The sequence below is a fragment of the Caretta caretta genome, chromosome 1 (assembly GCF_965140235.1).
Source record: "Caretta caretta isolate rCarCar2 chromosome 1, rCarCar1.hap1, whole genome shotgun sequence".
Taxonomy (NCBI): Eukaryota; Metazoa; Chordata; order Testudines; family Cheloniidae; genus Caretta; species Caretta caretta.
Genome location: NC_134206.1, coordinates 124,600,606 through 124,625,139, shown reverse-complemented (window position 1 = coordinate 124,625,139; position 24,534 = coordinate 124,600,606). Strand labels below are relative to the sequence as shown.

The 24,534-nt window shown below is 42.8% G+C and overlaps 1 protein-coding gene across 15 annotated transcripts in view; it reads right to left on the bottom strand.

The window, feature by feature from the left end:
• The window catches only part of LOC125640550 (cohesin subunit SA-2), a 93,482-nt gene that overhangs the window by 34,383 nt on the left and 34,565 nt on the right, over positions 1–24,534 (bottom strand). For 14 of the 15 annotated variants that reach the window (XM_048859223.2, XM_075130965.1, XM_075130973.1 and 11 more), the window contains 3 exons: positions 20,063–20,161; positions 18,580–18,659; positions 3,829–3,936 (listed from right to left, as the gene is read on the bottom strand). In XM_048859223.2, the coding sequence (XP_048715180.2) occupies positions 3,829–3,936; positions 18,580–18,659; positions 20,063–20,161 (287 nt within the window). The remainder of the gene's footprint in view (positions 1–3,828; positions 3,937–18,579; positions 18,660–20,062; positions 20,162–24,534) is intronic. The other variant, XM_075130983.1, reaches the window with a different exon arrangement.

Sequence of the window (24,534 nt, the reverse complement as noted above, 5' to 3'; positions counted from 1 at the left end):
ATGAAAGGGACTAGCCTATTTAAATCCTATTTAAAGGTAGCTATCCAATGGAAATAATGAATGGGTGACCCTCAGCTGAAGGAGGAGCCATAGGACTAGGATTTAATTAAGGCCGATTCTACACTAGGAAACGTTTGCCAGCATAACTATACCAGCAGAGCACAGAAACAGCTTATACCAGCAAAAGCACTTTTTTGCAAGTGAGACTGAATCTGCAAAAGGACCTTTGCCAGTATAAAAATGTTGCCCCCGCAAGCCCACAAAAATAATGAAAATTCATCACACCACCAACCAACACCACTACACCGATAACTTTCTAGTGCAGACCTGACATAAGCACTGGGGACAAAAAATGACAAATAAGAACGGGAGGGTTATAGGGTCAAAATAAGGAAACCAAAAGGAGACACCAAGCAGAGAATCCCAAACAGTGCACAATGAACCAAACAGTGGCTCTCCTGTCTAAAGAGACAGGAGAACCACTCAGATAAACTCTGCCCCGATGTGTGCATGGACAAGGGAATGGAAAAAGGTCCCCAACTAACAAAGAATCATAGAATCGCAGGATTGGAAGCGACTTCGCAAGGTCATCTAGTCTAGTCCCCTGCACTCATGGCAGGGCTAAGTATTGTCTAGACCATCCCTGAGAGTTGTCTATCTAACCTGCTCTTAAAAATCTCCAATGATGGATATTCCACAACCTCCCTAGGCAATTTATTCCAGTACTTACCTACCCTGACAGGAAGTTTTTCCTAATGTCCAACCTAAACCACCCTTGCTGCAATTCAAGCCCATTGCTTCTTGTCCTATCCTCAGAAGACAAGGAGATCAATTTTTCTCCCACCTTCTTATAATAATCCTTTATGTACTTGAAAACTATCATGTCCCCTCTCAGTCTTCTCTTCTCCAGATGAAATAAACCCAATTTTTTCAATCTCCCATCATAGGTCGTGTTTTCTAAACCATTTTTGTTGCTCTTCTCTGGACTTTCTCCAATTTGTCCACATCTCTTCTGAATGTGGAACCCAGAACTGGACACAATACTCCAGTTAAGGCCTAATCAGCGTGGAGTAGAGCAGAAGAATTACTTCTTGTGTCTTGCTTATAACACTCCTGCTAATGCATCCCAGAATGATGTTTGCTTTTTTTGCAACAGTGCTACACTGTGATTCATGTTTAGCTTGTGATCCACTATGATCTCCAGATTCCTTTCCGCAGTACTCCATCCTTGGCAGTCATTTCCCATTTTGTATATGTGCAACCGATTGTACCTTCCTAAGTGGAGTACTTTGTATTTGTCCTTATTGAATTTCATCCTGTTTACTTCAGACCATTTCTCCAGTTTGCCCAGATCATTTTAAATTTTAATCCTATCCTCCAAAGCACTTGCAACCCCTCCCAACTTGGTATTGTCCACAAACTTTATAAATGTACCCTCTATGTCACTATTTAAATCAGTGGCTCTCAACCTTTCCAGACTGCTGTACCCCTTTCAGGAGTCTGATCTGTCTTGCCTGCCCCCCAAGTTTCACCTCATTTAAAAATTACTTGCTTACAAAATCAGACATAAAAATACAAAAGTGTCACATCACTATTACTGAAAAATTTCTTACTTTCTTATTTTTACCATATAATTATAAAATAAATCAGTTGAAATATAAATATTGTACTTACATTTCAGTATATAGTATATAGGTCAGTATAAACAAGTCATTGTCTGTATGAAATTTTAGTTTGTACTGACTTCGCTAGTGCTTTTTATGTAGCCTATTGTAAAACTAGGCAAATATCTAGATGAGTTGATGTACCCCCTGGAAGACCTTTGAATACCCCAAGGGGTACATGTACTCCTGGTTGAGAACCACTGATCTAAATCATTGATGAGGATATTGAATAGAACTGGACCCAGAACTGATCCCTGTGGGACCCCACTGTATATGCCCTTCCAGCTTGACTGTGAATCACTGATAACTACTCTCTGGAAACAGTTTTCTAACCAGTCATTGACCCACATTATAGTAGCTATCTAGGTTGCATTTCCTGAGTTTATCAGAAAGTCATGCAAGACAGTATCAAAAGCCTTACTAATATCAAGATATACCATCTGCTGCTTCCCTCACAGTTTCAAGTAACCCCTGTCGAAGAAAGCTATTAGGTTTGTTTGATTTGTTCTTGACAAATCCATGCTGACTGTTACTTATCACCTTATTATCTTCTAGGTATCTGCAAACTGATTGCTTAATTATTTGCTCCATTATCTTTCTGGGTACTGAAGTTAAGTTGACTGGTCTGTAATTCCCCAGGTTGTCCTTATTTCCCTTTTTACAGATTGGCAGTACATTTGCCCTTTTCCAGTCCTCTGGAATTTCTCCCAGCTTTCCATGACTTTTCAAAGATAATCATTAATGGCTCAGATATCTCCTCAGTCAGCTCCTTGAGTATTCTATGATGTCTCTCCCATTGAGATTCCTCCTCCTGGACTGATGGACAGCCATCTTGGCTAGTACCAAGAAGAAGTGGTCAAGGAAGTCTATCCACAGACACAGGTAAAGCATGGGATGCAGCACTGAAATGTTTACTACACTCCCTTCCTATGTTCCTCAAACCTGAAGTGGAGAGGCCACTAGTAGCATGAGGGCAGGTTAACCTCAGTGTAGATTTAAGCCTGTTCTTTTTCTGCCAAACCTGCCAACAAAGTTGTCAACTAGTGCCATGTGTGGTGGTGGTTTATGTGATGTAGATCCTTGTGCACTGATAACAGTATAAAGATCAGCAGCTCATTTCACACTGACCCAGTCAGTTATTTGCTTGGATTCCAGTGAAATATTAATGAGATGCTGATGCTACAGGCCCCAAGTTTATCAAGACAGCACCACCAATAGCTAAGAGTGGCATTTTTCTGGGGATAAATCACTGATTTATGACAACATTAGCCCAGAGAGTTGGGAACCTACAAAACAAAGCAGTATAGGGCTAGGAGGTATGACGAGGGATACATCAGAGAAGGGATTTTTCTTTTTTCTTTATTTTGGGCCTGGATCCACAAATCCTAGGCCTTATATAATTTTGCTGGGTGGGTATGGACAGCAACGGATGAAGGGGACAAAGAAGTATGAATAATCATGGTCATTTTTTAACATTGCCTCTCCAAAGCCTTGCCAAAAGTATTTTCACCAATTTTTGCTAAACAAAATACAGAATTTCATCTAGCTGTAGAAACAGAATATTTATTAATTCCCTTTGTAGCATGGCAGTTCCATTCATTTCCCACATCCATTGTCATAAAGGCCCATTTACAAAAGTTACTCCTGGGAAGTTAGATTGTATATTTCATTAACTTGATTGAAAATTGGGAGAATTTTTTTAATCTGTGGGCTCTCTCATTATTCAAAAGACTTTACAATGTATAAGGCAACTTTCAAGGGGAGAAGAGGCCACCTTTGCAATTAATCATAAACAGCTACAAAAAAATCCAACAGATGCCAGGTGATCAGCTGGCTCATAGGAAGCAAAGCAACAGGGAAAAAGTAGAAAGGAAGGCGGCATGGTCCTTGGCATGATACAATACCAGTGGACTAGTCAGTTGTTTTATACTTTATTATAGTCTTGTACCTTTCTCATGCTTGTATAACATACTGAGGCTGGGAAGTGAAACAAACAGTTAGCCCCAGATAGCAGCCCTCCACTTATTCAGCAGAAGAAAGGACATCTGATATCCGCCAGAGACAACCCACCAATTGAAAGATAGAGGTTTAATGTCCCTCTTAAACAAACCCATTTTCACTCTGAAACAATGAGAATATGCAAAAAGTAGCCAGGCAGAGATACCTTTTATAAAGGAATTCCCCGGCTGCTACTGCTAGAGGTCTGTGCGTGGTATAAACAAACTGGAATAAGGTTTCACAGTCTTCAGATGATAACGCATCCTCACAGTTTCTATGCAAAGATATAATACAAGTTATTATGCATATTTAACTAGAAAGAATTATATGTATCCTAATCTTGGACCTGATTTTATACCTAATCTTCGGACCTGATTCTCTACTGCCTTGCAGTTCATATAGTCAGTTGCACCTCTGCAAATTGAATCTTGATATGCTACCTAACCAGAGCAGTAGCATTTTTGTACTCGCCTTGTAGAGATGGAAGTGTCTACATAACATACAAGGAATGAAGAATTAGACTCTTTGTACAGGCATAAACATTCACATAAAAAAGCATGGTTAAGGCTGCTTGGTTCTCAAGGCAAAAAAAAAATAAAACCCAAAATTAGTTACAAAAAAGGAAAGTCATAACACAGTATTTTTAATCTTGGACTGTTTGCCACAGAAAATTATAATACAGATCAAATATCCTGTATTTTTCTAAATAAAATTGTTTAAAGCTATTTAATCAAGAGGTTAAAACCGATATTCAATTCCAATGAGCCTATATAGAAACCCATTTTAAAAATCACAGCAGAAGCATGCTCAATAGGAAGCTGACAGGCATGCCAAAGACCAGAACTATTTATTGAAAAACCTAAAAGTCACAGTTTTTGCAATAAGTATACATTTCTCATTTACATAGCCCTTTACACCTTCAGAGCACCACGTAAATATTAATCAATCCTCCAACACACACCCTGTGAGGTCAGAAAGTATTATCTCCATTTTACAGAAAAGAAAACTGAAGCAGAGAAGGTTGAGTGACTTGTACAAGGCTATAGATGGAGTCAAGATCAAAGCTGAGATGATAATTTAGAAATTCCAGGTTCCTACTCCTGCTTGCATGCCATTGGATAACACTGTCAACAGAACAAAGAGCAATGAGACCCTTCTACTTCTGGGATAGTATGGGAGGGGAAAGGTGAGCTAACTAGGATGGGGTAGAGATTATACTTGTAGGGGTTTTTATTTTATTTATTTATTAAATAGTACTGCCATCAGCCCCAAGAGGTTACATCTTTTAATGCACAGCTCTCTATATATGTGGCCTACTACAACTTCTAAAAACAAGGCTCTCAATTTTGCAGCTGCCAGAACTGACATCCTAGTCGCACATTGCTCCTCTTCTATAATGGCTACCAGCTCTTTTGTCACCAGCACTGTCTTGCCTCTTAGCATTTTGACAAGTCCCAAATTTAAAAATACAAAGCCTCTAGCACCCTCAAATCCTAGTCCCCAGCAGTTAAATATTAAGCAGAGGCATCTCACTGACAACTACTTGAACTAACACTGGGTGAAGGTTTGTGGGAGATTATAACACATAAAAAAGACACAGCAGCTCTTAAACTAATCTACAAACATTGGCTGTGGTTTAAAACAGTAGGAGAGTAGTGCGTTGGAAGCCCCAGGGTACTTGAACAGAGGGCATGCTGTCTGTTGGCTTTTCACTTCTGTGAGCCAACAAGGTCTCAAAAGTCATAAGTTGATCATTATGGTTTATTTCCCTGTGCATTATTTGCTTATTTTTGCTGAAAAGTTCCCTGCTATTTTTAATGAAAGTTCTCTCTCCTGCTAGGTTGCACTCAGTAAACTTGCTTATAATGATCACTGGCACAGTAAACAGGTCTTTATAATGAAAATGATGATGATATGCCAAGTAAATATTGACTGGAACTGGTCTAATAGTAATTATACACTAAATAAATGCCATGCCACGTGTGGGGGGGGGGGAGGGTGACACAGAGGGGATGGCAAATAAATTTTATTAAGATAATGTTGAAGTAAAAAAGAAAACGGTACAGAGTTTAGGCATAGAAGTTTCTGGTTATCAGGGAATAAGGTACAGATTATCAAAGGGTGCGAAATTCGGTTTAGGAACGGGTGGTGTAAAGAATACATAATCTGCAATCTCCCCGATTGGGGGTAAAAGTTTAACCGGTCAAAGTACAGACATTGAGATATGGGGGTATGTTGTCCATATAATGGCTATGTTCACATGTGGAGTATAATGAGTGGATACGATGATTGGGATGGATCTACCCTCATTTGGTGGGATTTAATGTTCAGTGAGTTTATGGTTCCAGTTCTCTATTACATTATTATTCAGCCATCTTTAGGACTGGTGAACTAGTGAAAATAATATATTTACGGATAAGTTACTCAGTGATTTTGATTTGAAACATTTAAAATTACTACATACAAATATGATTCAAGCAGCTCCTGTGTGGAGTTCTGTACAGTATATGAGCATCCAGCTATGTATCCTGTGAAGCCTGGATTAAAATTTTAATTACAAGGGCTGATGTAGTTGAGCGGTATTCACCTTCTATTTATTTTTGCATCCCATAATCATGTTGAGTGGTGTCAACTGACCATACCAAATAGCACTTACAGAAGTAAGGGTTGCCCAACCAGCTTTGTATCAGTAAAAGTATGGAGAACTGAGTGAAATAAGCCAACAGTTTAATATAATTTTTATTCACTGTAATATCAATACAGCATAAGTCCTCTATAAACACTTCTTTTCTAGGTTTCAGAGTGGTAGCCATGTTAGTCAGTATCAGCAAAAACAACAAGGAGTACTTGTGGCACCTTAGAGACTATCTGTTAGGCCATGTCTACACTATGAAAATACTCCGATTTTACAGAAGTCGATTTTTGGGAACAGATTGTATAAAGTAGTGTGCATGCGTCCATACTAAGCACATTAATTCGGTGGTGTGCGTCCACAGTACTGTGGCAAGCGTCGACATGCCGAGCGGTGCATTGTGGATAGCTATCCCACAGTTCCTGCTGACCATTGGAATTCTGGGCTGAGCTCCCAATCCCTGATGGAGCCAAAAATTTGTCGCAGGTGGTTATGGGTAAATGTCATCAGTCAAACCTCCCTCCCTCCGTGAAAGCAACAGCAGAAAATCATTTTGCGCCCTTTCCCCTGGATTGCCCGAGCAGATGCCATAGCACAGCAAGCATGGAATCCGTTCACCTCACCGCAGCAGTTATGACCATTGTAAACACCTTGCACATTATTCAGCAGTATATGCAGAACCAGCACCTGAAAAACCAGGCGAGGAGGCAACGGCAGTGTGGTGATGAGGACATGAACACAGATTTCTCTAAAACCGCGGTCCCCGGCAATTTGGAGATCATGGTGTTACTAGGGCAGGCTCATGCTGTGGAACGCCAATTCTGGGCACGGGAAACAAGCACAGAGTGGTGGGACCGCATAGTGTTGCAGGTTTGGGATGATTCCCAGTGGCTCCAAAACTTTCGCATGCGTAAGGGTACTTTCATGGAACTTTGTGACTTGTTTTCCCCCTGCCCTGAAGTGCCAGAATACCAATATGAGATCAGCCCTCACAGTTCACAAGTGAGTGGCAACAGCCCTGTTGAAGCTTGCGACGCCAGACAGCTACCGGTCAGTCGGGAATCAATTTAGAGTGAGCAAATCTACCATGGGGGTTGCTGTGATGCAAGTAGCCAACGCAGTCATTGAGCTGCTGCTATCAAACATAGTGACTCTGGGAAATGTGCAGGTCACACTAGATGGCTTTGCTGCAATGGGATTCCCTAACTGTGTTGGGGTTATAGTCAGAACACAAAGCCCTATCTTGGGACCGGACCACCAGGGCAGCCAGTACATAAACCGCAAGGGGTACTTTTCAATGGTGCTGCAAGCACTGGTGGATTACAAGGGATGTTTCACCAACATCAATGTGGGATGGCCGAGAAAGGTTCATGATGCTCGCGTCTTCAGGAACTCTGGTCTGTTTAAACAGCTGCAGGAAGGGATTTACTTCCCAGACCAGAAAATAACTGTTGGGGATGTTGAAATGCCTATAGTTTTCCCTGGGGACCAAGCCCACCCCTTAATGCCCTGGCTCATGAAATCATACACAGGCACCCTGGACAGTAGTAAGGAGTTGTTCAACTGTAGGCTGAGCAAGTGCAGAATGTTGTTAGAGTGCACATTTGGACGTTTAAAGGGTCGCTGGCGCAGTTTACTGACTTGCTCAGACCTCAGCGAAACCAATATTCCCATTGTTATTGCTGCTTGCTGTGTGCTCCACAATCTTGGTGAGAGTAAGGGGGAGATGTTTATGGCGGGGTGGGAGGTTCAGGTAAATTGCCTGGTCGCTGAATACGTGCAGCCAGACACCAGGGTGGCACTGCGCATCAGAGAAGCTTTGAAAACCAGTTTCATGACTGGCCTGGGTACTGTGTGACACTTCTGTTTGTTTCTCCTTGATGAAAAGCCGCCCCCTTGAATCACAGAATATCAGGGTTGGAAGGGACCTCAGGAGGTCATCTAGTCCAACCCCCTGCTCAAAGCAGGACCAATCCCCGACTAAATCATCTAATCATCTTGGTTGCCTCTAAATTCCCTGTAAGCCACCTGCCCTCCCCCCTTCGATCACAGCTTACGTGCAAAGGAAATAAAGTCACTATCGTTTAAAAAACATGTATTCTTTATTAATTGATTATAAAAATAGGGAGATAACTCAAAAGGTAGCCTGGGTGGGGTGTGCGAGGAGGGTAGGAGGGAAGGAAAAGGCCACTTCAAAACCTGTTGAATGACAGCCTTCTGTTGCTTGGGCTGTCCACTGGTGTGGAGTTGTTGGGTGCCCGGAGCCTTCCCCGCCACCCCGGCGTTCTTGGGCGTCTAGGTGAGGAGGCTATGGAACTTGGGGAGGAGGGAGGGCAGTTAAACAGGGGCTGCAGTGACAGTCTGTGATCCTGCTGTCGTTCATGAACCTCCACCAGACGCCAGAGCATGTCCGTTTGATCCCGCAGTAGCCCCAGCGTTGCATCATACCTTCTCTGATCTTCCTGCTGCCATCCTTCCTCACGTTCATCAGCCACTTTCCTGTACTCTGCTATTGTGTCCCTCCACACATTCTGCTGAGCTCTGTCAGTGCCAGACGACTGCATGAGCTCAGAGAACATTTCATCGTGCATGCGTTTTTTTCGCTGCCTTATCCGAGATAGCCTTTGGGATGGAGGAGGGAGGCTTGAAACATTTGCAGCTGCTGGAGGAAAAAAAGGGAGTGAAGTATTTTAAAAGATACATTTTACAGAACAATGGCTATACTCTTTCATGGTGAACAACACTATTCACATTACATAGCACATGTGATTTTGGTACAAGGTCGCATTTTGCATCTTATATTGAGTGCCTGCAGCTTTGGTGTTAGAGATCACACACACAGTGCTGGGCAACAGAATTCGGCTTGCAGGTGGCCATGGTAAGCCATAGTCTTTCAGCTTCTGCAACCTTCATAACAGCAGCGCCCTCCTCTCCCATACCAAGCAAAGCACATTGAGTTGGCCATTTAGTGCTGCGGTTTTCCTGTTAACATGCAGCAGCAGAAACCAAAGTAACCCTACCCCCCATCCAATTCTCTGGGATGATTGCTTTATCCCTCATCCCACCTTGTGGCTGGTATCAGGGAAGATCCCTGCTAGCCAAATGCGAACAGCTCAGCACCAATGCCCCCCCACCCCACCCCCCGTGTGGCTAACTGCGGGGAGGATTTCTTTTTAGCCACAGGCAAACAGCCCAGTAGGAACGGCCACTTTTGAATGTCCCCTTAATTAAATTCCCCCTATTTCAACCAGGTTACCGTGAATGATATCACTCTCCTGAGGATAACTCAGAGAGAAGAAGAACGGATGTTGCTTGAATGCCAGCAAACACCGGGACCATACACTGCCAGGATTTGTCATGCAATGATACCAGATTACTTGCTACTAGCATGGCGTGGTAAAGTGTCCTACCATGGAGGATGGAATAAGGTTGCTCTCCCCAGAAACCTTCTGCAAAGGCTTTTAGAATACCTCCAGGAGAGCTTCATGGAGATGTCCCTGGAGGATTTCCACTCCATCCCCAGACACATTAACAGACTTTTCCAGTAGCTGTACCGGCCACGAATGCATTCCAAGTCCTCAGAGCTACTTAATCATTAAAAAACGCTTGCTTTTATAACATGTATTATATTTTAAAAGGTACACTCACCAGAGGTCCCTTCTCCAGCTTGGTGGGTTGGGAGGGTATTTCAGTCAGGGTGAGAAAAAGATCCTGGCTGTCAGGGAAAACGGTGTGCTGTGTGCTCTCCTCAAGCTCGTCCTCCTCCTCCTCATCTTCCCCGTCCACAAAATCCTCAGGTATGGCAGAGAGTACCCCATCATCGGAGTCCACAGTCAGGGGTGGGGTAGTGGTGGCAGCCCACCCTAGAATTGCATGCAGCTCAGCATGTCTGAGAAGCGGCATATGTCTGGGGCTCTGTCCCGGAGCATCCGTTTGATTCTTTGGTTTTCTGGTACGCTTGTCTGAGCTCCTTAAGTTTCACACGGCACTGTACTGCGTCCCTGCTGTAGCCTCTGTCCCTCATGGACTCGGAGATTTTTTGAAATGTTTTGGCATTTTGTCTTTTGGAACATAGTTCTGATAGCAGAGATTCCTCTCCCCATACAGCGATCAAATCCAGTACCTCCCATTCAGTCCATGCTGGAGCTCTTTTTCGATTCTGGGACTGCATGGTCACCCGTGCTGATGAGCTCTGCATGGTCACCTGTGCTGATGAGCTCGCCTGGCTAAACAGGAAATGAGATTCAAAAGTTCCCGGGACTTTTCCTGTACACCTGGCCAGTGCATCCGAGTTCAGAGTGCTGTCCAGAGTGGTCACAATGATGCACTGTGGGATAGCTCCCGGAGGTCAGTACCTTAGAATTGAGTCCACACTAACCCTAATTCGAAACGGCGATGTCGATTTCAGCGCTAATCCCCTCGTTGGGGAGGAGTACAGAATTCGGTTTTAAGAGACCTTTATGTCGAAAAAAATGGCTTTGTTGTGTGGACGGGTGCAGGGATAATTCGATTTAACGCTGCTAAATCAGACAAACTCGTAGTGTAGACCACGTGTTAGTCTCTAAGGTGCCACAAGGACTTCTTTTCTAGGAAGCTGTCCAATGCAAATTCTCTACCTATTTGCAACTCTCTCTCACCCTCTTTTTAAAAGCTGGGATCAAACTGAAACGGCAGTTCTACGTGAAGGTGTTGTAGTCTGGGACACCTTTGGCCAGAGACGTGCAATGTTTGAGATAGGGGGCTATTTCTTATTCTTGACATTAGTTCTCTCTCTTCACTATATTGCAAGGTGACAGAGAGGGACAGGTATTACATTCACTGCAACAAGTCTTTCTTTTTCTAAACCCCTTTGATAGGTGAAGTGCTTGGCTACATGTCTATAGTTATAAAAAGCCTCTCTGGGGACAAGTTACAAGATTTCATACAAACTATATCTAGCCATGGGAGGGAAAGGCTAAAAATGGGGTGAAATCCAGTTCTGTCACTTTCTTCAAAGGGACCAGAATTTCACCCCAGGTATTTTACCCTGTACTCAGTTTTCCCTTCATTAGGGAAGTGTAAGGTAAGGTGTGACCTCAGCTCCTTGTACAGAACGCTCTCTGGTGGCACAGGAGTGCAGCAGGGAAAAATGAGCCACCTCTACCCGATATGAGCTACCAGACGGGCATAACATTCTTTTTTAAAAAATCCATTAATTAAGCAGACAGAAGATCTGAATGTGCATCTGTTCTCTCGTCTTTCACACAGTGCTCAGCAGTTGCTTACTGTAAGATGTCAAGGTTTCCACTTGAAAGATACCTGACCACTTCAGAGACTACTTACCTACACAGAGGGCAATACCTAGCTATACCTACTACAATGGCAATTTTAGAAGTATTTCCTCAATAAAAGGGGTGCCTTCTTTTGTACACATAAGCCAATAATCACACATTCAAAGAACACTTTATGTAGTGCAATACTACTGGGGCAAATTTACAGCCCTTCAAATGCCAAGTGACAGATAAAGGTTAAGCCAGAAGTGCCTGCCAGTATTTAGATGCCTAAAAATAAGCACAGCTTTCCACATACCAATGCCATGATATATCTCGCTTCAGTGTGAACAGGCAAGGAAGAAGGAAGACGGGGTACATACACCAAGGAGAGAGCAAAGAGACTATTTGTTCTGGATGCCAAACATTAGCTGGGAAATCTCACGTCTTCTCTTTTGTTTTACATTTCATGAGATGACCTTGGAAGCAGAAGACCCACTGCCTTCTCAACATGAGAGGGAAGAATGAACAGGGGCTGCCTGTACCATCTCAGTTGTGTGCAATTTACTTATATTCCAAGACAAAAAAACCACTACATCTAAGCAGAATTAAAATATCCGTAACATAAGGGTAAAAAAACCCAACCAAACAAAAAAAAAACCCACCTTACAAGGTGTTGTAATTATCCCACACCCAAACATTACATGCTAAGAAAATTCAGAGAAAACATCGCACTTAAGAAATCCAAACAAGAATGGAAATGCAGAGTTATATGAACAACCTTAATGCTCCCCCTTAGCATCACCATCCAATAAGCATGATTAAGGCATTTAAGGGTTTGTGGTCCCAGATTCTATTAAACTGATTTTTGAGGATATTGGGAGGGTGTTTTTGTTTTCTTCATGTTTCCCCTCTTGGTGTCAATACAGGCATGACAGTAAAGTGTCATCTGCATACACAAAACAAGAGGTGAAATCCTGGCCGCACTGAAGTCAGTGGGAGTTTTGCCATTGACTTCAAACAGGACCAGGATTTCATCCAAGATCTATGATCTGTCAGGACAAGGGAAGGTGTCAAATATTAGAGAGGTGCCAAAGGGCAAGGGCTTCAGCACTAAAAGGATGGGTTTGTTTTAGTTCCAGAGCACACACTGGAGAGGAAAGAAAGCTCTTTTCTCTTTTTAAGTGGTCTCAAGAAGGGGAAGAGACTAGGGCTGGCAGGCATTTTGAAGCCAGAGGTTAGCAGAGGTGCATGATGGCAGGAAGATGGTTGCAGGAGATAAGGGATAACAGAAGGAGTGATTAGCTTATTGCATCACCATCATGAAGGAGGAGAGGGGTTTTTCGCTTTTACGTTGTTTGGGACAGGCTTGGTTCTTCCTTCAAAAAATCTCAAAGCATTCTCATATCTCTACGTTAATGGTGTCATGGGTGCTGACTCTATGCATGTTCCGGGGCTGGAGCCCTCAGGGAAAAAACAGCGGGTGCTCATCACCCACCAGCCACAGCTGTTTAGCGCCCCCACTCATCAGCTGATGGGGAGCACAGTGCACCCACCAAACAGCTGATGGGGCGGTGAGTCTACATTACACAGTTTTGTCGACACAAGGCAGCTTATGTTGACCTAACTATGAAGTTGTACACACTGCAATGCTCCTCCCACCAGTTTAACTCGCCTGCTACTTTGACATAATAAAACCACTTCAATGAGAGGCGCAGAGCTTAGGGCGACATACTTAGAGTGATGCAGTGACACTGCATTGCTTACGTTGCCCTAAGTGGCCTCCAAGAGGTGTCCCACAATGCCTACCCTGGCCACTCTTTTGAACTCCACTGCCCTGCAGCCAGGTACACAGTCTCTTCCAGTTTTCTCGGCGTGAAGAGCTCACATAGCAACTGCCTAGCTGAACATGCCGGCTCCATGCAGCAAACCCACTCCTGCCTGGAGTACACCAGAGTTGTTGGATCTCCTGGGTCTGTGGGGAGAGGAGGCTTTGCAGTCACAGCTCCGCTCCAGCAGCAGGAACTTGCTCAGGGCATGGAGGTGAAGGGCTGTGATAGACACACACAGCAGTGCCATGTAAAAATCTAAGAGCTGCAGCAGGCATAGCAGGAGGCAAGGGAGGCAAATATTAGCCTCTGGTGCAGAGTTGCAGACCTGCCACTCTACAAGGAGGAGGCTGAGGTCAGGGTGGTGGTGAATAGCCTTCTCCTCCCCACCTTGAGCTCCTCTTATAGCTTTGTGTTCATAATGCACAGCACAATACTAAAGAGCAGTAAAGGCTCTATGCTTTCTGACACAGATGGCTGGCTCGCAGGTTACCAGGACAGTTGAAAAGCAGCTGGAAACCTAGCAGGATGCCCATGGAATGCTGAGATTGAGAAACCTGCATCATGAGATGCTGTGCCTGCCCCATGGGGACTGCAAACCCTTCCCAAATCAGCCTGCGGCCAGTTGCACAGTGGAATAGCTACCCACAGTGCACTGCTCTCTGTGTCGATGCAAGAGTAGCTACTGTGGATGCGCTCCGCCAACACCAGGAGCATAGTGGGGACATGGAACTGCAGTTTAATTACAGCTGTGGTTGGATGTCAAAGTAACTTAATGACAGGTTTCAGAGTAGCAGCCGTGATAGTCTGTAGCTCACGAAAGCTTATGCTCAAATAAATTGGTTAGTCTCTAAGGTGCCACAAGTCCTCCTTTTCTTTTTGCGAATACAGACTAACACGGCTGCTACTCTGAAACCTGTCATTATGCAAGGCACTGCATTTAGCCGTATGGAGTGGAAATCTATCAACTTCACGAGAAAACTCGTACAGATACAGACAGACATCATCTTCCTTTCCAATGCAAACAGATGGACATTGTACCAAAAGGACTGAAGGCAAAGGAATGCAGCTGATGAAGTGAGCTGTAGCTCACGAAAGCTTATGCTCAAATAAATTGGTTAGTCTCTAAGGTGCTACAAGTACTCCTTTTCTTTTAACGTATCTTAAGTCGACTTAACTCTGTACTGTAGACATAGCCTTAGTCTCATCATTTCTAATTATAACCAGATTTGTATGAGCCAAAATAATTTTTCCCCCTTGTTATTTACATTCTCCAGCTACTTGTAGACTTGTGTACACCCCTTCTAACCTTTCCTCATCAGTCATTTCCTCAACAGTCATTTTTGTTCTTCTTTTCTGAACTTTCTCTACTCTTTCTGGCAGTGAAGAGGCCAGAAGTGAGCACATTAATTCACTCTCACTGAAGCACTATAATGAGGGAGCATGGCATTCTGTTCCTTTGTCGCTATACCTCGAAACAGAGTGCCCCAAAGCCCTTTTTACTGACATCTTGCATAGCAACCTCATGTCTATTTGCCGTCCACTAGGGTTCCCAAATATCTTTCAGAATTGCTGTTTTCTCACTTCTTCCTTCTACCAATTCTTTGTGGCTCACATTTTTCCTCATATTTTATTTCCTTCTTATTTCTAATGTAAGGCACTTGGTATCACTGCTCTGTCCTCGTTAATGCTGGCAATTCCATGACATTTTGTAGCACCATTTATATTATGATAGGACCTAGAGGTCCAATCAAGCTCCCATCATGCTAAGTGCTGTATCACTCAGCAAAGGAAGTCCCTCACTCAGAGAGCTTACCATTTAATTAAGACAATACCCAAAAATGGATATATACATCTGAAGGAATAGGGAGGAGGATAATAAGAACGTGCATTTACACAGGCCAGGTAAGTGTACAGCTTGAGGGTTCTGCATAAGCGTAGAGAAAAGAAGTAGTAAAAAACCTCATCTCATAGACTAGTGTGTGACCAGTTAAAATTACACTCTAAAAAGGGCATTGTGAGGATTGATGTTAACTTACTCAATAATTCTATACTAAATTTATGTAGTTTAAAGGTTATGCAGAAAGGGGTTACAGGCAGCACTGAAAATTCAGACTAGTATCTGAAAAGACTTTTTAGGCCTCACCAGAAGTATGTCCAGTTAGAACTTAGTTGACAATTCTGCTGATGACGAAACTAGAGCAGAATCCAGCTCCCACAGAAAAGTTGGAACTGCCTGACTAAAGGAGGTGAACATTTTTTTGCCAAGTAAGCAAGCAACTGTGACTGAACACGTACAGGAAGCAGATCGGTTGAACAAATCTAATATTTACAGTCACTCTTTTGTTATTACTCATTTTGAGGAATTTCACAATTCCCAACCCCACCTATTGCGTTTCTGTATGTATAAAGCTGCAGTGCTTAAGACCAGATACTGTCTATGAGCCAAGATATGCTTCCCATGCTATCTTAGGTAGACACCATGGGTCTATGTCTATACTGCAAGTGAAGGTGTGACTATAGCATGAGTAGGCATACTCATGCCACCTTAAATCTAGCTAGCGTGGATAACAAGAATAGTGTACATGTGGTGACATGGGCTTCAGCAGAAGCTAGTGTCCAAGTATGTACCCAGGGTCCACAGCAGAGGTATGGCTCAGGTTGTTAGCCCTTGCTGAGCCCATGCCACCACATCTACACTGCTACTGTTACCCAGGTTAACAGTGGTACGCCAACCTTTGCTACAATCACACCTTCACTTGCAGTGCAGACACACAGGCGAGTGCTTCTCTGCTCCTGGAATGACAGTAATCACTTCTGAAACGTCTCCCCTGCTGGAAAGGCATCTTTATATAGTCTCTTAAAGCAACTTTATCAGAGAGAGTTTAGCGCAATTCTTCACCCAAAATGTTTAGACTGTCCCGTGCTAATTTTATAAGCAAAAGAGATAAGATTCTCGGTTGGCTTTGTGGATAATTCATTTCAGTCCCCAACTCCCATCTTCATCTTCCCAATAATTAAACCAAATCAGCAGGGCTCAGAGTGACTAGGAGCGCTGTTGGCTCTGCAACAGATGGAGAAGAAACAAAGACAACAAGTATGTGGTTGCTGGACCTCTGCCATGGCTTTATCAACAAAAACATGCACTCATTTTATTTACGAGGAAATATGTTTTATAACGGACAAGTGTTGTTTGGAAAACTTCTTAGGAGGAACTGCGCAGTGCTGGAAATCTAATTTTAAACTTTCTTTAGACAAGGCTTTCCTAAAAACACAGACAACCAATAAACTTTTTGACTATAGTTAGCATTCATGAGTTTAGTGAGAACATGAACCCAACAATAAAGCCAGAGAAGCTAAACAGCTGCAGTGCCAATATAGCACTTGTTGGTTCAGATATAGAACAAGAGCAACCTTAACTGGTTTAAAGAGTCATTGTATTTTAACAATGGTGCACTACTCTTCCTAGCACAGGGACATGTTATGCACATAGATGCTATAACAAAGCACAATGCAATATCTATGCAATATAGAGAAGCAAATGTCATACAAAGTGGTCCTTGTGTTTATATTAGCAGTGGTAACCTACCTACTATTAGTGTCATTTAAACAATGATACTTCCTGTAAAAAAGCAAGTTATGTCAACAATGAACATATACAATGGGTCCAATTCTGTTCCCATACATAGGCTGGTGTAAGCCTGGAGTAATGCCACCTAAATGGGCGGAGTGTCAAGAGCTCACACAGACACACGCATGCTAGCTCTTATTGAGTTAGCGTGCTAAAAATAGCGTAGGCAGGAAAGCACGGGCAGTGGCGAGGGGCAGCAGAGGCTAGCTGCCCCAAGTACAAACCAGCCTGGACCCCAAGCGTACGTACTCGAGTGGCTAGCCATGCCCCGGGCTCCCCACTGCCTGTGCTACCACAGCCACACGACTATTTTTAATACGCTAGCTCAATCAGAGCTGGCGCAAGTATGTCTGCACAAGCTGCAGATCAAACCCATAGCTCCAAATGCAGCACACCCTAAAACTGCTTGCAGGTACCAGTGTCTGTAGATAGGTAGAAACCATCCTGCATCTTTTGTTGCTTTCACAGATTCAAACAATTACTTTCACAAGAATGACAAGTGGGCGTGGGGGGGAATACTTACAGTGGGCCTGGTGTACAGTTTAATATAAATTTGCCTAATCATTGGACTTATATGCCTATACAGAAGTGGTTTTAAGTATGAACAAATAAAATCCCTTTTGACCTTAAATGAATATAGATACAAAAAAGCCCTGCTCACTTTATAGGGGAAAAAAGTGCACTCCTTTTACAGTGAGACTTACACTGCTGTGATCAGAAACACAACAAATGGGGGAGCAGACGAGAAAAAACAGGAAAAGCAGATTTATAAGGACACATTTACACTTGGAAATGTACTGAAATAGCTACTCCAGAAAGACAATAACACACAGGGCCTTACACCAAAATAATTATTTTGGAATAGCTATTTCAGTAAGTTTCCCAGTGCAGACAATCCCTATCGAACTTCTGCATGCACTGCTCATTCTGAAGACTGACCTCAGCAAGTCACAATTCAGTCAGTCAGTCAGCACTCAGGGTTCCATGTCGCTGGTTCAATAAGAGTAAGATTTACCATATCCAGGTCAGTTTATTGGTCCATCAAGTTCTACATCCTTCCTCCAGCAGGGACCAATACCTTGTGCTTCAGAGGAAAAGCAAAGCCCACAATGCATCTGGTCAACTGTGCAATGTTGTACATGGATGGAAGCCATCTCCCCCTGGCCAGATGCAGGAGTCAGCTTATACTTTGAATCACCAGAGGCTTTGGCTTCTGCAGGATCTTAAAATCTGACCAGTATCTGCAATGGGATGCAGAGTCTTTATACAAATTTTTAAAAAGTGCAAAACAAAAAGGGACAAAGAAATCTCACTAGTCCCACAATTTAAAATTTATAAAATAAACATGATTCTCCAGAATGTGTTATAATGGATAACCATACTTCTTAAGTACCATTCTAACTTTAGTCATGCACTTCACAACTGACTTTCAGCTTGCAGTTATCCTGTTTAACCCATGTCCTGCAGGGGGCAATTATTTCTGAGCACATCATCAGTAATAAGATGATTCCTCAACTAGTTACATCTGGGTCTCGTTGCCATTAAAACAATATAGAACATTTAAAAAATTATTTACTGTGACATAAGCATCAAGAGTTTCATGGCTTGAACTGCTACTTCATGGTCCTTGTCCAGAGTCATGGACACAATTCGATCCTAATGGATGTAAAACGACAATAAAAAGATGTAACACTTTTTGTTCTGGACAAATATTTATTTTGCTACAGTTAGATCATCTCCACTAGTAACAAACAGGCTTATTAGTATTGCAATGACTATTTCCTAAGAGACATAAGACAATTTGCTTACCACCAAGTTGTTCCATCATTATGTTACGTTTTTATTTGAGTTACTTGACCAATAAGAAATTTGTGTAGATGCAAGTGTGTCTCCACAAGAAACTGACTGCAGCTCACAAATTAAGAATGATTGGCCACTTGTTTGTAAATGAAGAACAATTAGTAACAATATGCTAAATCAGGATAAATTCTAAGCTACAATGTTACATAAATCATTTCTCTACTCAAATGTGAAAAAATTCTGGAAGCCATAACCCTGCTAAAAAGGTAAGTACATTTTGGATCACGTGGCTGTTTAACAACGCACAGCAATACTACACAGATTAGGGCAGAAGTACAGAGGGCTGCTGTAAAACTGTTTAAAATATGGATTGAATTTAGATAGGCAGAGTTTATTTACTCAGATTGAAACTTGGCTAAAACATGAGAATTATGAGCCTCCTCTTTCAGAAAGTGCCATGGGATTTTCAGTGACTACGAAGAGCCAAGTCCTTGGTTTTACATGACATCCAAAAGACTGTACCTGCAGGCCTAGCAGAAGAGTATGCACTAGCTGGGGCACTGGTTCAGTCCTCCGAAGGAAGAGTGCCACCTATGGAGTCATGATACCACTTCCTGCAGCACCTTGGGTTTTCTTATCCAAGTACTGACAAGGCTAGCTAGTGACAGCTGATGAAATCACAACCAAAGGTAACATTAAAAAGTAGAGTGCTGACTGCCTGAACGAGCCTGTACGTGGCAACTTGATCAGTGCAGTGTACTAGGGACACAATGGCCTCTGCTCAGCTCACCCAACAGATGCTCAAAAGCTATCCATTTACTGCCTAGCATTTGACTTGTTCAGACTGGGGATGGGAAATCTTTCTGCAAGGATCACAGAGTCATGCTGGATAAGCACAGAATCATACATTCCAATAGCAATCTATGCAGAATCACCCAATCCAACATCTAACATACAAACTCAGTTTTGAGGGGGATAAAGGAACACAGGGGACTTTGGGATGCCAAATACTCCTTGCCAAAAGAATCCTGGCCAAGAGGCTGGACATGGCTGTCTGCAGAGCCTGCCAACCCCACTTTGTTCATTGGCCAAAGCAAAACCAGAATGTTCTCATGAATGAAGAGCAACATCCCACAAACTCCCCCACCCAACAATCCTAGCCCGTCTAAGGGACTGACAGCCAACTCTGCTCAAAATATCAGATCCTGTGTAGCTAGCCAAACCGGATTTTAAAAATAGAAAATGGTATTTCCATTTACCTTGAATCTGCTAGTAAAGAGATCCATTTTGGATACCAGCTCTTTTCTGTTATAAATTCCTTGCAGTCCCAGCAGACACTTCAACCGCACTTCAGGTTGCTGTTAGACAAAGAAGAATCTGATAAGTGACAAATCTTTGGCATTGATGTTATTTACTGATGATTTGGTGGTCATCCTATGGGAGTGGGAGCCCTATAAACGCCTACGATGGACAAAGCAAAAACTGCCTCAATCTCCATTACCAGACAGATCTATAGTTATGTCACATATGCCTAATAGCATACAATGGGCCAAACTGAGAGGTGATCTCTAAGCTCATATTACACTCCCATAGAAATTATAACTAATTACCAATGGGAGTGCAAGGAGTCCACGATCATATAATTCCATGCCCAGGGTGTCAGAAGGTGAAAGTTGGGGGTGGTCTACTTATATCTTTCTGCTATTTGTTTTTCTTGCAACACTTTCCTCAGATATGAGTTAAACCAACTTAGAGTCTCTTACAGTCCCAAGACTAAGTGGGCCAAACTCAGAGATAAAATGTATGTATGTTATACAATAATAAACTAGTTTAAGTCAGTATGACGGAGTTCGCGTTGACGCTGGGGCACCCAGTGAAGGTTTTATGTTACACCATCTAGACTCCCTCATGCCAAGTCTACACTGATAAATTACTTCAGATAAAAACACTCAGAGTAGCCAAGAGCTGTCCTGTTTAACACATCACATCGACTGGCTGTGACTAATCCTAGAATCCCCTCTATTCCCTCCTAGGGTTATCCACAACCTGCTGACATGTTGATAAATACAACAGTCCTTACCTACCCTGAGTGCTAAGACATGTCTGAGCTCATGTTGGTTAAAATATGTTCTAGCATGATACAATTTTCCAGTGTAGACAAGTCCTCAGGTTCCCTTCTGTGTTTGGCTAACAAATATAGTTGGTTTATACCAAAAATATTTATGAGTTTTATAAAGATTTACCTCATTTGTTTCTCTGTAAGCCAATACTACTGTTCAAAATGGTTCTATAAAAAGAATGTCCTTTTCCTAGACTTTGAAATGCCTCAAGTGTAATCCTGCAACTTTAAAAGGTCAAAACCTTTAAGAATATTAAAAGACAGTCATTCTAGGGCTCTAAAGCAGAACTCACTGAGCTCTGCTGAACTCTCATGGCAAAGGGTTTCTGCAGAGCCCCTGCAACAAATTACAGCCTTGTATTCACTATTATCTCCTTCATACTAGATTTATTTTTTTTCATTTCTCCCTCTAACATGGCAGGAAAATAAAAGAAACCCAAGCAGTGCAGATCTCCTACAAGGACGCTATCCGTTACTGCAAACTTCCCATTCTCCTGCTTAAGACGGAACGCAAACGATGCCATGCAGCAGCAGGCGTTGACTAATGAGTCTGTGTAAGGCGCTTTTTAGTTAGAAATAGAAAATGAAAGATCACCAAAGAATATGGACACTGATTTTCAAGTCGTCTAATTTATCCTTCTCTACCTTCACATACATCAGGCACATTTCTTGAGTTTTGCTCACCTCTTTAAAATTTAAGGCCCTAATTCCACAGGTGGACTGCTGCACCTGATGAAGCTTCTTGCAGGATTAGCGCCCAAACTTGCTACTTACCACTGACTACTACCTGGCATACCACAGTCAAGAGCTGTACAAATTTATAAACACACTCAGCAAAACCACTGTACCTCAATCCCAGTCCCACCCCACACTGTTCCATTCCTGGGCTGTAATCCTGAATGAAGACTACATCTGTGCTAAATTTAAGTTGTGCTGGTTGTGTCAGATGGTCAGATATTGACTGGAGCAGAGAAAAATCATTGTCATTTGCATTTGTCAGTCAGACAATATTGGAACATAGGTCTGTAGATAGGACAAGTTAATTCCTAAAACCGTATCACCTGCCTTTCCTAATCTCCCTTCCCACCTCAAATCTCTCAGTTTAACCCTACATGTATTTTATGTGTTAAGGAAACTACATCTAGGGACTAAGAATGAACAATCCATTAAAGAAGTACGGGCTGGATGAATGCACTATAAGGTGGGTAGAAAGTCGGCCAGATTGTCGGGCTCAACGGGTAGTGATCAATGGCTCCGTGTCTAGTTAGCAGCCCGTATCAACTGGAGTGCCCGAGGGGTCGGTCCTGGGGCCAGTTTTGTTCAATATCTTCATAAATGATCTGGAGGATGGTGTGGATTGCACCCTCAGCAAATCTGCGGATGATACTAAACTGGGAGGAGTGGTTGATACGCTGGAGGGCAGGGATAGGATACAGAGGGACCTAGACAAATTGGAGGATTGGGCCAAAAGAAATCTGATGAGGTTCAATAAGGATAAGTGCAAGGTCCTGCACTTAGGACGGAAGAACCCAATGCACAGCTACAGACTAGGGACCGAATGGCTAGGCAGCAGTTCTGCGGAAAAGGACCTAGGGGTGACAGTGGACGAGAAGCTGGATATGAGTCAGCAGTGTGCCCTTGTTGCCAAGAAGGCCAATGGCATTTTGGGATGTATAAGTAGGGGCATAGCGAGCAGATCGAGGGACGTGATCGTTCCCCTCTATTCGACATTGGTGAAGCCTCATCTGGAGTACTGTGTCCAGTTTTGGGCCCCGCACTACAAGAAGGATGTGGAGAAATTGGAGAGAGTCCAGCGAAGTGCAACAAAAATGATTAGGGGACTGGAACACATGAGTTATGAGGAGAGGCTGAGGGAACTGGGATTGTTTAGTCTGCAGAAGAGAAGAATGAGGGGGGATTTGATAGCTGCTTTCAACTACCTGAAAGGTGGTTCCAGAGAGGATGGTTCTAGACTATTCTCAGTGGTAGAAGAGGACAGGACAAGGAATAATGGTCTCAAGTTGCAGTGGGGGAGGTTTAGGTTGGATATTAGGAAAAACTTCTTCACTAGGAGGGTGGTGAAACACTGGAATGCACTACCTAGGGAGGTGGTAGAATCTCCTTCCTTAGAAGTTTTTAAGGTCAGGCTTGACAAAGCCCTGGCTGGGATGATTTAATTGGGGATAGGTCCTGCTTTGAGCAGGGGGTTGGACTAGATGACCTCCTGAGGTCCCTTCCAACCCTGATATTCTATGATTCTATGATTTACCTCCACTACCATTATTTTCGTCATCTTTTTTACATTTCTTTCCTTTGTTTTTAGCCACATTTCCTGCCCCATTTTCCTGTTCCTTAGAGTGAGTGTTTACTCCTCCTGCACTGCTTTTTCCATTATTTAAAATTTTTCCCAAATGATCTCAGCAGCTTTTTGCTACAGATAAAGCCTTCTTTTCTTTTCCCTCACCAGAATCACCATTCTTGTCTCTCTGATTCTGCAACAGGAACTTAGTTTAAAATACTGCTGATCTGTGAAAAGAACCCAGCTCACTCTCCCCACAGCACTGCCAAACTAAAACATAGTGAACGCTTTTTTTGTTCAGAGAAGTCAGAGACTAGGACTGAGAATACATCCAGGGAGTAGATCTGTTGAATAAGATGCCAGTTTTACAGAGACACTGTTGCAGGATGTACATGTGAACTGTCATGACATCTGGGGGATGTCATGACATAGAAGTTTCCATAGAAGGAATGTCAAACCACACAGATGTCCTGTCATGGACAACTTCTCAAACTAATTTGTAATTAGACAGGAGAAGGATGATCTCATGGTTAGCTCCCAGGACTTGATGTCAGGAGGAGATCTGAGCTCTTTTCCCACTTCTGCCATATTTCCCATGCAAAGCAGCAAGAGAATCATTGCATCCCTGTGCTTCAACTTCCTCCTTAGTACAAGGGGATCTACCTACGTAGCACTTCTCTAGCACCTTACAGTAGAGGATCTCAAATTAGTTTTGCAAGGCTCACAAGACTGGTTTTGTTCTTGAATCTTTTCTTCTGTAACGTAAGCACATTTTGTTCCAAGAGGGATTAGATTTTTGTAATTTTTTTTTCTAATGAAAATGCTACATTCTAGAAATAAAAGCATCACAAAACTCCCTACACAACTCAAAAGCGAGGCTGACACATGTGGATGTCCCAAGCGTGTGTGTATGTAGTACACCTTTTATTTTCCTTAGAAAATAAGTCATCCTTTCTACTCCTTTCACCTACCCCACCTCAGCTCATCTCCATTTTTCAGCCTCCATCCCTCTCACCTCCCAGAGGAATTTTTTTCCCTGCCCCTTTCTTTTCTTCCACATCTAATTGCTCAGATCAATACATAGGAGCCAAACACTCACTGTAAGCATCAAAATGCCACTTTGAGCGTCAAAATGCACAATTAGGGGACCAAGTTTGAGAAATGGGACGACAGTTCTTTAGGAAGGGGGTTAACTGTATAGTTATTGTTACTGAATGGTGTTGCCAGATTTTGCATTATTTGTATTTAGTATTAAAAAGCAACATTTATTCCTGTCTTCTAGAAATAATTAACTACTGAAGTTGTTCCAGCAG